Source organism: Protobothrops mucrosquamatus, unplaced genomic scaffold, assembly GCF_001527695.2.
Source record: "Protobothrops mucrosquamatus isolate PMUCROS unplaced genomic scaffold, P.Mucros_1.0 scaffold_41, whole genome shotgun sequence".
Taxonomy (NCBI): domain Eukaryota; kingdom Metazoa; phylum Chordata; class Lepidosauria; order Squamata; family Viperidae; genus Protobothrops; species Protobothrops mucrosquamatus.
In genome coordinates this window covers 137,903-151,548 of record NW_015386117.1, presented here as the reverse complement: position 1 = coordinate 151,548, position 13,646 = coordinate 137,903, and the positions used below count along the sequence as shown (strand labels likewise).

The 13,646-nt window shown below is 36.7% G+C and overlaps 1 protein-coding gene across 1 annotated transcript in view; it reads left to right on the top strand.

The window, feature by feature from the left end:
* BTAF1 (B-TFIID TATA-box binding protein associated factor 1) overlaps positions 1-6,174 on the top strand; it is a 64,168-nt gene extending 57,994 nt beyond the window's left edge. Inside the window, exons 35-38 of the mRNA XM_015810823.1 lie at positions 887-1,098; positions 2,496-2,655; positions 3,056-3,226; positions 4,356-6,174. Of these exons, the coding sequence (XP_015666309.1) occupies positions 887-1,098; positions 2,496-2,655; positions 3,056-3,226; positions 4,356-4,505 (693 nt within the window). The 3' untranslated portion in view covers positions 4,506-6,174. The remainder of the gene's footprint in view (positions 1-886; positions 1,099-2,495; positions 2,656-3,055; positions 3,227-4,355) is intronic.
* The last annotated feature ends 7,472 nt before the right edge of the window (positions 6,175-13,646 follow it).

Genomic DNA, 13,646 nt, shown 5'->3' with positions numbered 1-13,646 from the left:
AGGTTGTTCCACTGGTTAATTGTTCTAACTGTCAGGAAGTTTCTCCTTAGTTCTAGGTTGCTTCTCTCCTTGATTAGTTTCCATCCATTGCTTCTTGTCCTGCCTTCAGGCGCTTTGGAAAATAGCTTGACTCCCTCTTCTTTGTGGCAGCCCCTGAGATATTGGAACACTGCTATCATGTCCCCCCTCGTCCTTCTCTAGTATTTCGTATTTAAAAAATGCCAGAATTTGAGCCTACCATATAAGGTTCAATGCAGCTCTATTTTATAATTTGGTATAGTAGCTGTTCCTTTTTATTTGTTCATCTAGTCCAGTATTATTATTCTCATTTAGTTTTAGGGTTTTTTTTACCCCACCTTTATTATTTTTATAAATAACTTAAGGCCATGAACATACTTAATACTCCTCCTTTCTCCTATTTTCTCTACAGCTACAACTCTGTGAGGTAGATTGGGCTTAGAAGGACTGACTGACCCAAGGTCACACAGCTGGTTTTCATTTTTAAGGCGGAACTAGAATTCACAGTCTCCTGATTTCTAGTTTGGTGTCTTAACAACCATTTAAAGTGTGTCTCTGGAACCTCACTGGAGCAGAGCTTTTTTCCCAATCTCCTGGTCCTTAAATACCAAGAATGGCAAGGGAAAAAAATCCTGTCATTGAGTTATTATTCCACAATCATAATGTAACTGTAAGTGTACTGTAATAGTTCAGATCTTGGACTGAGGCTAAATAGTAACATGTATGACTTTGAGCCAGTCTCCCTGTAAGCCAAACCAACCTCAAAATGAGATAGAAATGCAATAAGCAGTATGTGAAAGTTTCTTGTATACTGTTGTGGAGAAAAGGCCTTGAGAAGCTGGCTGACTAATCATTTTTGTTCTTTAAGCTATTACTCGACTGTGGCTTAGGAAATGGTGGCTCTCCAGAGAGCGGCACTGAAACGATAGTTGCGCAACACCGAATTCTTATCTTTTGTCAACTGAAGAGCATGCTGGACATAGTAGAACATGACCTTCTGAAGCCTCACTTGCCCTCTGTTACCTATCTGCGATTAGATGGCAGCATACCAGCTGGTCAGAGACACTCAATCGTCTCACGGTAAAGCCAACATTGTTTGTTTAGTTCTACTGAAGTCGTGTTTTCCCAGTTCCCTTTTTGGCTGAAATAGATGTGATTTTGCTATTCACTGGGGTAGAACATTAAAGTGTTCACCTTACTTGGCCCCTGTATATTATTTACCATTGTCCATCAGTATGTTCCATATGCACACTGCTGTCTTATTTGGGAAATCTTTCCTCCCCACTATCTAATATAAAGGTATGTATAGATAGGACCATTCATGTGGAAGGTGGATAAGACAAATCTATACTCAGTTCAAAACTTAATCTCAGGAACATCCAGACCTGTGATTTATTTGACTCCATATTTGAGGTGTAGAAGTATTTCTTTCCCAAAGGGGGAAAAATGCTACTCTAGGAAGAAAGAACAACACATTCTTTGTTAAGAAAAAACAAATCCCCACCTTGTCAGAAGGAAATCTTGCTGTGATCCTTCCCAGGGTGAGAAAACAGCCAGCAATTATATCATTGAAGCCTGCTGCTTAGCTCTTTGTAGTAACCCCTCATCACAACCAAGTCTTTCACAGTGCAATAGTTATATTTGAAAAATAAAAGCTCTTCCAATAGAGAGGGACAAGTTGAGGCAGAAAAAGGTCATGTCCTCATATTTTCCTGCTGAGAGAGCTCGGCTGAAAGTTCATTAAGCTGGCATTTAACTAAAAGTGAAAGGTTGCCTTTAGCTGCCCATATGATGGTGGCACAAGTCCTTGATGGCAACTTCCAAACAGCTGAAAGTGTTTTATGTCATTGCTATCTCCAATCTCAATTATCTTGGTTTTGTAAAATTAGTTTGGTAAAAAAAGATAATATGGTGGTTCCTTTGGTCTTCTAGAGGAGATATAGTCAACCCTTGAGTTATTGGTTTAATATGGTCTATGTTGGTTCCCCATATAACCTGCATACTTTTAATTCACCTATCATTTGGCAGAAACTTTTTTGAACAGCTATCAGTCAGAGAACAGAGCTTGTAAATGTTCCTTATCAAAACTTCAGTGGTGCCAGCTGAGTTTTTTAAAAGCCTAATTGCTACATTTGGGGGCAGAGGTGATTGCTGGGGAGGGAAATGCTAACCTTTCTTGATTCGTCTGCCCAAAATTCTCTTAATCTTAGTCTTCTGGATATCTTCCATACATGAAACTGTCCAATTAATTCTTAACTTACTTCAATAAACCATTGTTAATCTTCCATTTCATTAAAAAAAGATGATTCAATTCCATCTTTTGTATTTGTAGGATGGTATAATAACAGCAACTTACTAGAACATCAGTATTAGATGCAGTACAATTTAAGCAGTAATCCAGCTACAGTAGGATGGAAGTAGAGAAGTGACATCTTCATTCCATCTGCAATCATTGTTGGGTTTATTTTAATTGACAGGTTTAACAATGACCCATCCATAGATGTGCTGTTGCTTACTACTCATGTGGGTGGACTGGGTCTTAATTTAACTGGAGCTGATACTGTGGTATTTGTTGAACATGATTGGAATCCAATGAAAGACCTCCAGGCAATGGACCGAGCACATCGTATTGGACAGGTAAAAAAGATTAATCCAGATCATTTAAGATAAGTTAAATTAATCAAAAATTGCTTGACATTTCTGAAACTAATACCATACATGGTGAATCACTCAGAACTTAGGGTTTTGTTTTTTTGTTTTGTTTTTTCTTCCTTTTGTTATTAAAATACTATTTAATTTGATCTAGTATTTTATAATATTATGTTATAACATAATTCTGAATTCTTAAATTTCATTTAAGCACGGTTTGGTTCTTACTGCTGTTACATTCAAGTCTTATATGAATGTCACACATGTATCATTTATTTAATTGTTCTTTGTTCCTCTATTTGGATGTCTTCTTTTGTTTTGTGATGTGTAATAGCTGGCATATGTATAAATTTCCATTAAATCCCCATAAATATTAACTATGTTGCAGAAACGTGTTGTTAATGTTTATCGCTTGATAACAAGGGGAACTTTGGAGGAAAAAATAATGGGTCTTCAAAAATTCAAAATGAATATTGCAAATACAGTGATCAGTCAAGAGAATACTAGTCTGCAGAGCATGGGAACAGATCAGCTTCTTGACCTCTTCACTCTGGATAAGGTAATATATACTTTTGTGGGATGACTCAGGACTCAAGGTTCTTTCCTGTATAACCTCGGCAGGAAACTGTTGGGGAAGCTCATCTATCAGGACAGGCTCCCATACCATCAGTGTGCAAATTATACCACACACAAAATCAAATTTGGGGTCATTCCCTTTAGTCTTGGCTGCACTTCCCCATTTGGGATGGCTGTGCAATCTGGGAGTTGTCATTGCACAGCTCCCTCTTGTGTGCCAATTGCCTCGTGTTTTGATTGGGTGGCTCACTCATGGTCTAGTGACCTTTGGCTGTATTGTCACAATGCATTCTACGATTACCCTTGAAGACCATTTGGAAATTGCAGCTGATCCTGAGTGTAGCATCATAGATAGTGATGGGCAGCCTGAATATAAGACACCTTTGTATTCCAAACTGTAGATGCTACCAATTAGCTTCCATATGCAATTCATGGTGCTGGGTATGCTGCCTTCATGGCATAGGGCCAGGTTATATGAGGGATTGCTTTTCTTCAATAGTTTCTGCCCATTCCAAGTTGCTGGGCAGAGTTGGTACACTTGCAGCCCCATCAATTAAACAATAGTTCCTTCTCTGTTGTACTGCTTACCCCCTTGAAGATCCATTCCTCTCATTCTGTTGATGTTCCATATGTTTTTTAAAAACTGGCTGTTCTTCTAGAGGTAGAATAGTTAGGATCAGTTATGTTTTTGAAAGATATATAGCGTGCTCTGTCTGGACATACATAGTCTGTTCTGTTCTTTATATTTTTATTTTAAAGTGTAAGGTCCCCAGAATTGCCCTGGAGTTGACCAACCTTTAAACCTAATAATTCTAATGAAATACATTTCATAAAAGATCTAAATACAATCAGCAAATAATAGCAAGAGATATTTCTGATAACATTTACTTAATCGTTTAAGTCATTCTCCATTGAAGAGTTGCTCATCACTAAGACATTTTGTCATGGAAATTGTGAAGGCTTTTTTCTTCCTATGTCTCATAATGTCCAAATTTTAAATTATTAGTTTGTTGCTTAAGTAATGATTTCCAGTGTTTTCATATTATTGCCACAGAGAATATATGCACAGATTTTAACATGTGTTTCTTTTTTCCTCAACATTCTTCCTACAGGATGGAAAAACTGAAAAATCAGATGGTGCCACTTCTCTTTCTGGGAAAACAACTATGAAGTCAGTCCTTGAAAATCTCGGAGAACTTTGGGATCACGAACAGTATGATTCAGAATATAGCCTAGAAAAGTTTATGCACTCACTCAAATAACCATTTTTATGGTTTTTTGGTTTTTTCAGCTGATATTCAGCATATTTCAAAACATTTATAGTGGACTTCCAGCATCACCTGAAAAAAAAAGATGAAGACTGATATTCTGCATAAGCCAACATATTCTGTTGGGATAATTAAGTCTTAAATACTTACGTTGTTAAAATTCTAAATTGCAGTTTAGCTTTGAATTTCCAGAATAATTATAAATTCTTATAGTTTTGCATATGTTGCTAAATATTACACCTTCATTCAAAATAAGTTCACCATTTCCCTTTTCCTGAACTTTACAAAATTTCTGCAGTTAAGAGTATTTTATTACTTTAAACCTAGCTTGTTTTAATGGTACACTGTAGGAATGTTTGGTTTACCTATTCAGAATAATTTGTTCACTTCAGGTTGTACATTGACATAATAACAGCAAAGAATACCATTCTGGAAAACACCGAGGAAATAAATGAGCTTTGCAAATGCTATACTCCCCACCTTTATATATTTAAGTATGTGGTGCTCTTCAGTCTTCTGACATTTTGAGAGCAGTTGACTTTTTAATAAAATTATCGAAAATGGCTAACAGGCCATTTCTACATCCTGTTTAGAGGGTGCTATTTTTATGAGTGTTTGTGGATGTATATAATGGCAAGAGCATAGTCAGCTCGGAGATCTAAAGTATGCAGTAGGTTTCGATGTTATATTTTTTTGTAAAAGAGCAAATATATAAATAAAGCTTTTCCAGCAGTAGTTCTTATAAAATTAAGAATCCATGTTGGAAAAATACCCAAATGCACTAGTGCACGATCCTCTTAAATAAAAAGGTTATGTTTTATTTAGGGATGTAGCTTAAAAACACCTCTTAGAAATGCTTACCCTATGTTCGAGAGAATAAAATGTTGAACAGAAATCATGTAATAGAAATTTAAAGAGGCTGTAATAAAGGAGAGTAAAAATAACAGTTGTACATTTTTTAAAAAAACTTATTCTTAAAGGGAGTCAGTGGTGACATGTCTGTGCATAGATGTCTGTACCAAATGCATATGCCGTTTTCTAAATATTTTAAGGCAAACCATATAAACTCTTTCATAAATAAGTATGTGTATAGATGTCATAGCTAAGGTTTGAGCATGTGTGCACTCGGCATCAGAGTTTGAACAGCTGTGAGGCCTCTGTAATGTTTAAGTAATTGTTTTTAAACATTTCAAGAGGAAAAGCAACCTGTTGGCTTATGGAGCAATATTGTTTTTCAGCACTCAGATATGAACGATGAACCTGTGTCATATTTCAGCAGATATACAAACTGCCATACTGTAACATTAAACTAGCATTCCTTGAAGAAGAAAAAAGAAAATAAAAAAGCCAAATTGGCATTAATTGATCCCTTATATGTTTTATGACATTTTTCTTCCTGCATCCTTGTTTATAAATGTGTAAGTCCATGGAAGGAGAAAAACACATTGTCTCTGATTAATAAATAGCTTGTGTATTTAAAACAGTTATAGCTGATTGGTTGGAGAGTGCTGGCTCCTGCGTGAGTGCGCTGTGATTTGTTGCTGTGGGTATGGAGGGGGAGTTTCTCCTTCCCTCCCGCCTTTTTCTTTTTTGTACTCTGTGATTTACCTCATGATGTTCCTGCTGATGCTCCTGTTTGCCTGACTATTATAATGCTGTATTATAATACTTTGCTTACAGAAAAATTACATTACAGGAAACACATGACAAGTTTTGCCTGACTTTGTATCCATGGTTTACCAATTACCATTTCTTGTTGTTGAAGGAACTGATCTTCCAGAAAGAGAGGGCTTCTTCCATTTTGCATTGCCATCCTTGGTGGGGGCTGGCAAGTTACAACACAAATCTCCAGCTGACTCTTTCTATATTGGCTACCGTTGTTTGAAGTTGGCCACCCACTGCAATATGTGGGTAATTTTCTAGTTCTTAACCAGAGTGGCTGAAAGCTGTAGGCTCTTGTGCATGTATAATTAGTTCTGTTACTTATAGTTTTGCACATCATATTCAAAATGGAATATGTTTCCCTATAAAAAGAGGTATTGTTATGTTGCATTATTCAATGGACAGAGATGTATAATTTAAACAGTACATAGCCACTTGCAGTTACTCCCAGTTAATAACTCAATACCAATAGCGTCATCTCACAGGTCACAATATACCTTAACTTTGAGATAGCATGAGATTTTGAACCTGGTGGACTTTATGTCCAGTGCCCATTCTGTTGTAGTTTTATATCAGGATAAGAAAGCTAATGGTCTCTTGGCCCTTTGAATTACAGTTTAATTCCTTACCATTGGACTTCTGGCTTACAACAATAGTGGGATGGAAAGTTGTGTTATTATGTATATCAATCATGCAGAAAAATGAGGATTGTTGAAGACGACATCATGAATATCTTCTCTGCTTATTAACTATGTGAAGATTGTGTAGAATCCAGCAATACCCCAGCCCACTGTCAAATTATCAGGAAACTGAAGCATTTCTCCTTTAAGAGGGAAGGTTGCACTGTTCAGATCCTTTTAGCAAGGTATATAAACTTAAGCATAATTTGATAGAAATGGAGATTTTATTTCTGCCCTGCTATAAAATTCAATCAATATGTTCTTAATTTGTTTTATACACTGCCTTCCTTCTTCCAACAAAGTGCTCAGTGGCTAAAAATTTTAAAACCCCATACAGAAATACAGAAAAATTAATATTGCTAATTACAATTTTGATGAAACGTCTTTACAAATTTCAGCATGCAGACAGAATGGAAATGCATTCTATAACTCTGGAGCAATACAGAATATGAATCCTCCCTATATCACAAATAAACAATCTTCCGATGGAGGCAAGTCATCTTCAGAAGACAGGCATAAGTTAGTGGAATCTTAAAAGGATCAAACAGTCAGTTATACTCAATGAGAAATAAGCAACCAATGTCAGGCAAACTGCAATCCCTGGATCTTGCACTATTTAAAAACCTGGTTACTACGTTTTGCACTGCAGCTTCCTAATTAAGACTGTATCACCAAGGTGTCTATCACTTTGATCAACTCTGACTAACTGTGGAAGAATTGTAATTGGTACACAAGGCAAATACGAATGCCTTTTCCATATTCAACTGAAGACTAAGAAGGATCCTCCATATTCTATCTGATCTTCCAGGAAGTGTACATCCCTGTCCAAAACATCTTCATCAGTTTTCCATATAGTACCACTTACATTTTGTTTGAATTAAATTTCAACTTGTTCCCCTTACCAAAGTTAAGAATGTTCAATAGTGCTACTTATTACATTAAAATTAGATGAAACTTGATACCAAAAATTCAGATGATCTGCCTAGCAGTTTCAAGTAGACAACATAAGGTAACAAGGACCACGGTGGGGCAATACATATTAATTGACAAGGCATAGAACTGGTGTCAATCAACCCTGTGGAGAAGACAACTTCCAAAGCCTATACCTCTGTTCTGTCTCTCACCTGTCTATCCATCCAACGTCTTGATGAGGAAAATGTTTCTCCAAGCAGAAAAATGATATTTATTAACAGCTAGGAAAGCAGACACACTCAAAGGGTTTCAAAAAGAAGGTAAATGGTGACAACTTCAGGAAAGAATGACAAAAGTGGTATTGCTCAGTTTTCGTGCCAAAGCATACTTGCTTGTTTAACTGAGACTTTGTGGAACTAGTGTGATGTGGAGAAGCCCAAAAGAGATCACAAATGTAAGATGCAGTGCCAATTTCTCATTTTGCAAGGCTTCAATTACATCCACTTGTTTGTTGGATGACATTGTCAAAATTCAGTTAACTGCCTAGGGCTCCAAGAAAGGCAACTGGAGAGAAGAGATTGGACAAGCCAGTCTCTCCATCAAAGCGCTGACTGACAAGTGTGACAGCACCAGCATCTCTCCCCACCCTTATTGCAGCAGGCAAACCCCATCAGCTGCCTTCTTGGTCAAGGGGGAAGGATTAGGGATGCAGCAGCTGTTCAGGTCCAAGGTTTTTATGGCCATGTCTTGGAGGTAGGGGCTAGAGACTCTGGATGCTCAAAACAATGACCTTTGAACCAATGTGCTGGCAAAATTATGAGTAAAGATACTGGTTTGGTTTAGTTTAGTGTGGTGTTTCTCAATCTTGGCAACTTGAAAATATGTGGAGTCAATTCCCAAATTCCCTAGCTACGGAATTCTGGGAGTTGAAATCCACACATTTAAAGTTGCTGTGATTGAGAAACAATGACTTAGACTTTGATTCTGAAATTCGAAGCTCCTTTGATTAGCCTGGAAGAAAGCTGTCTAGAACAAACCAACATACTGCAATTAGCAACCAAATTGATGATTTCTTAACCTTTGCTGTCATGTTAACTTAGCATTCCTTTAAACGTAATACAAGTCCAGCTTTGTTAGAATTCTTCAGCTGAACTGTTGTATATTTAATTACTGTAAAAAGTTTTATCTGTAACATATTGTAAAGTTAATTACAAAGATACCAAGACCATCAAAAGCATTTATGGTTTAATCTTGACTTAAAACAAGGATTGTCCTATAATCGCATTAACTAGGATCCACATTCATCTAATGGCTGTAGATATGCAATTCAGATCCATCTCTAAGCTTATTCAGCTAGACCAGCCTAATTTCTTGTTGGAAAGCCTGGAAAATTAATCATGAAAAATATACACAAGTGAACTAGTTTAAGAGTCTAATGCTTTCTAACCAGTAAACATTGTTAAGCCACAGTGGAATTTTGCCCTGATTGTATTTAGGCAATTGCTAATGATCAAGAGCCTTTCAAGGGAGGATATTTTCTTTTAAAATTAAAATTTTGAGTGATCGGTCCTTTGTTTTCAATAGGTATGATTTTAAAATATGAAGAACTAGCAGGTAATTTTTGAACCAAGACCTTAATCCTTAATTTAATAGGATAACATGGCATACATTTGATGAATAGGGGCACTTCTGAATCAGTAAGATATGTACAAAATCTAATTTTCCTCAAACTGAGAATTTTTCAAAGCCAACCAGAGACTCAAAATGACATTAACAGTACAGTACAGTACTCCCAATCTCCATGTGGCAACCAGGAGACTGAAACCTTTTCATGTGAATTATTATACAGTATTATAAACATTTTCAGGGTTAACAGTATCAGGTCTGTTTCTTTTCTGCCCCTAATATGTAAATTTCCAGGAAGACCAGACAATTTCTATATGAACCATCTTCTAGAACCGGGCTTTTCAACCAGTGGTAGAAAAGTGGTAGCGGGGGAGGGGAATAAGCTGAACCAGTGGCAGCATCGCACAAGCCTGAGCGAGAGATGGCTGGAACTGCAGGACTGTTAGGGCTCAGTGGAAGTGCCAGGATCAGCGCCAGGCTCTAGCTGGAGCTTGACACTGATCCTGGTGTTTCTGCTGAGCCCTGAAGAAGCACCAATCAGCTGGAAAGCAGCACTGATCCTGGCGCTTCTGCTGAGCCCAGAAGAAACGCCGATCAGCTGGAACGTTGCAGCATCTCCAGGATCTTGTGATTTACATTCAGATGCTTGGCAACTGATTCATATTTATGATGGTCACAGTGTCCCAGGGTCATGTGAAGTGACCAAAACCTGCTGCAACCACCCAGCAGACGGGGGGAATAAAAACCAAACACCCCCTCACCCCACCCCCACTGCCAATCCTCAACAGAAATGCTCACAACAATGAAAACCTCGGACAGGAGGAAGAGTGCGGCCAGGCAGGCAGGCAGGTGTCTTGCTCGGCTGTGGCTTGGGGGGCACTTTTTTCAGTGCCATTGTAACTTCAAACAGTCACTAAGCGAACTGTTGTAAGTTGAGGACTACCTGTACTTTATCACTTTTTTCCTTTTTGGGGGGGTCATCAAGTTTTTGACACCTTGCTAGGCGACTGGTGGTACTCGGATGTTGCCATATCCTAAAAGTGGTACAATGGGTGAAAAGGTTGAAAAGCCCTGAACTAGAAGATTCAAAAACATTTTTTACCTGTGCAGTAGTTAAATTCTGTGTTGTCGCAATGAAAGTAAGGCTCAGCTGTTTATAGAAATAATCACTTTTATTTACCACTTTAGATTTAATACATACTAGCTATCTTGTTTTTAGATGATATATATTATACTTTATAGACTGTAACATTTTAGATTTTTACTTGTACAGATAAAGCAGTTTTATAGCTGTGTATGTATGTCATATTTTATTTTATTTTAAATATATTTTATTGATTTTTTAATATAAACATCTTGATATTTGGTAAATAGCATGTTGTCTGAGTTTATATTTACAAAGTAATCACTAACGGTTAGTTTCTATGTATATTCCAAAATCCACATAACTTTGCTTGATTTTCTCTTCTTCCAATAATATTCTCTCTGCAACCTTAAATTAATACAATTCTTATTAATTTGATAGGTAACAATTAAATATAAAGATTTTTCTAAAATTTCTACCAATAATAATCTCATCAATATCATGCTTCTTTTCTATCTGGTAATCTTGGTTGCCTCATCACAAATCCTGTTTATTTAAATTTATTTTCCCTACAATGTTCAAAACATTTCTACTGGTTAAAATTTTCCCAGAATTAATTACCTTGAAGTATTTAAATCTATTTTCATATCTTAAAAGATAAGTAAGAAAAAGACACAAAAAAGACATAAAAAAGAAAAGACGTGAGAGAGAGGAAAAAAAGAAACAAGGAAGAAAAAAGGAAGAAAGTAATATATTACTTAAAATATGTATCCTTCTTGAACTAGTATACACTTATTTCCAAATTCTTTCTGTTCTTTTTACCCACAATTAAACCTATGTTTAATCTTTAAATGTTCTATTTAATAAATCCAATCATCTAATCTTTTAACTCTATTCAAAACATTTTTTCCTATTTTTAGTTATCTATTGGAATTTTCTTAAAACAATTACATTTAAATATCTAAAACATTTCCTTTATGTTAATCATCCCACACATTTTTATAGTTCTCATATTGAAAAAAAAAAGAAAAAAAGATACTGTCTTACTTAGAGAGTTCATCCCTCAAACTAAAATCTTTCAATTTCTTCAGCCATATCTAATTCAGCCATATCTAATTCCTCAATTCTCACTTTAGCCCTCTTTTGGCAAGCATCTCTCCCAATCAATATATTCAGTTGCATCAAAGAGTCTTTCCATAATCTTGTAAATGTTGTTGTGGATATAGTAGGCAAATCAAACATGTCTTTGTAAAAAGATTTTGCCCCTTCATATTCATTGAAGATTTCTCTCATCATCCCTTGTCTCCCCATCTCTTATAGAACTCCCAAAGACTCAGCAATCCATTGTGTCAAATCTTTTTCCTTATCCTCAAATTTACTCTGTGGTCTTGGAGTTATCTTTTCAATGTTCAATGTTTCTTGTAAGTCCTTCTACACTTGAGTCTCCACTAGCTTATATTCAGTTGTCTGCTTTACACAATCTCTTTTTTTATATATTCTGATTGTTGTGACGTTAAATTGAGAATGCATTCGTTTAAATTTTCAGTCCATCTTTCTATTTTTTTCCCCATAAACTTAATTCACCATTTCCATTTAGAGAAAGGTGGAACAAACCCCCTCCCTCACTTTCGGAGGATTTTTACTTCTGGTTTTTTTTATTTTTTTTCCTCAGGAAATCAATCAGGTAGAAGAGAGAAAATCAATATTCTGACCCAGTTCAGTCACGCTGTTTACAATCACACTTAGTTTAGTGCTTTTTGGCTTCAGTTGCATGTAGCTTGGGCTAGACTCACAAATAATGCTAGTCTTTCTTCTGTCGGTTTTTGGAGAGCTTTCCCCAAATGTCCAGATCAAACACCATCTCCCCAGGATCAGCGGGGCTTCCCTCCTTCCTTGCCACCTCTCCAGGGTGGCTTAGGGCCCATTTAGGGTCCCCAAACAGAAAGAAATCAGCCGTAGGGATCAGATTGTTTTGATCCCTCAACTGGTGCACTAGCTGCGCTGAACCAGAAGCCGTATGTCACATTTTATTGTGTCATCTTTGTTATGCTAATATTTTAACTCATCAGATTTTACACGGGGGTTCTATTGCTTATTTATTTATTTATTTATTTATTTTTGTTGGTCAGGGACCGAGAAAGCTATATCCCTAAGATATAGGTTGATTCTGGTGATATGTGGACATGAGCGTAGGTAGTCCTCAACCAATGACTGTAACTGAGCCAGGAACTATGGTTGTAAGTCTTGCCGGTCATTAAGCAGATCACCATGTGACCACAACCAATTTTACAACCTTTTTTGCAGCACTTGTTAAGCAAACGCCTTGGTTGGCAAACAAACCCATGGTCTACAATGGGCATCTTTTTTTTACCAGAAATTGGAAGAAAAAGCCAATTTACAACATTGTAAATTGTGACTATGTGACTGCAGGATGCTGCAAATAGCCATAAATGTGGGTCAATTATCTGAAGCGATAAAACAGGAATTAAAGAAGAATTGCCAAACATCCAAGATGCAATCACATGACTGTGGAGCCCGGCTGTCAGAACTTTGAATCCAGATTTTAAGCAGCCCTGGAGAGATTGGTCATTATTTGGGTCACTAAGCAACCGGTCATAATTTGAGGATTGCCTGTACAACAGTAAGTATAGATGGACAATTAACTGGGACTTTATAATGAAATAGTTGGAAGTTATTATTTCATTTGCTTGGCTTTGTACCTGTTGCATTATCCAATACCAGACAAGGGGAAGTATTTCAAGGATGGCGCTTTCAAGAGTGAAGGCCATCCTTTCCGGCAAGAATAATCAAATCCTTACAGGGATTTGTTGCTTTGATCAATTTATCCTTTAACAAGAGCAGGTTCATGCCTTTTTTCCTTATACTGTACATCAAACTATACTCCTTAATCCATGCTCTTGGTTAAATCTATAATGTTTGTTTATCCATTTATTTACTAAACATCTTTATTTGACTGCCCAACTCACACACCATAACTCCAGGTGGCTTACAACATTAAAATTCAACAATTAAAAACCCATTGGGTTATATTAAACCCGTGCAAATTAAGATCCCCCTCCCCTTTTATCCCATGTATATTTTCATTCAATTAAATTGCCTGTTAGACAAGCCTAGTATTTAGTTCAGCCAGCAGGAGCTCAGCAGGATGAG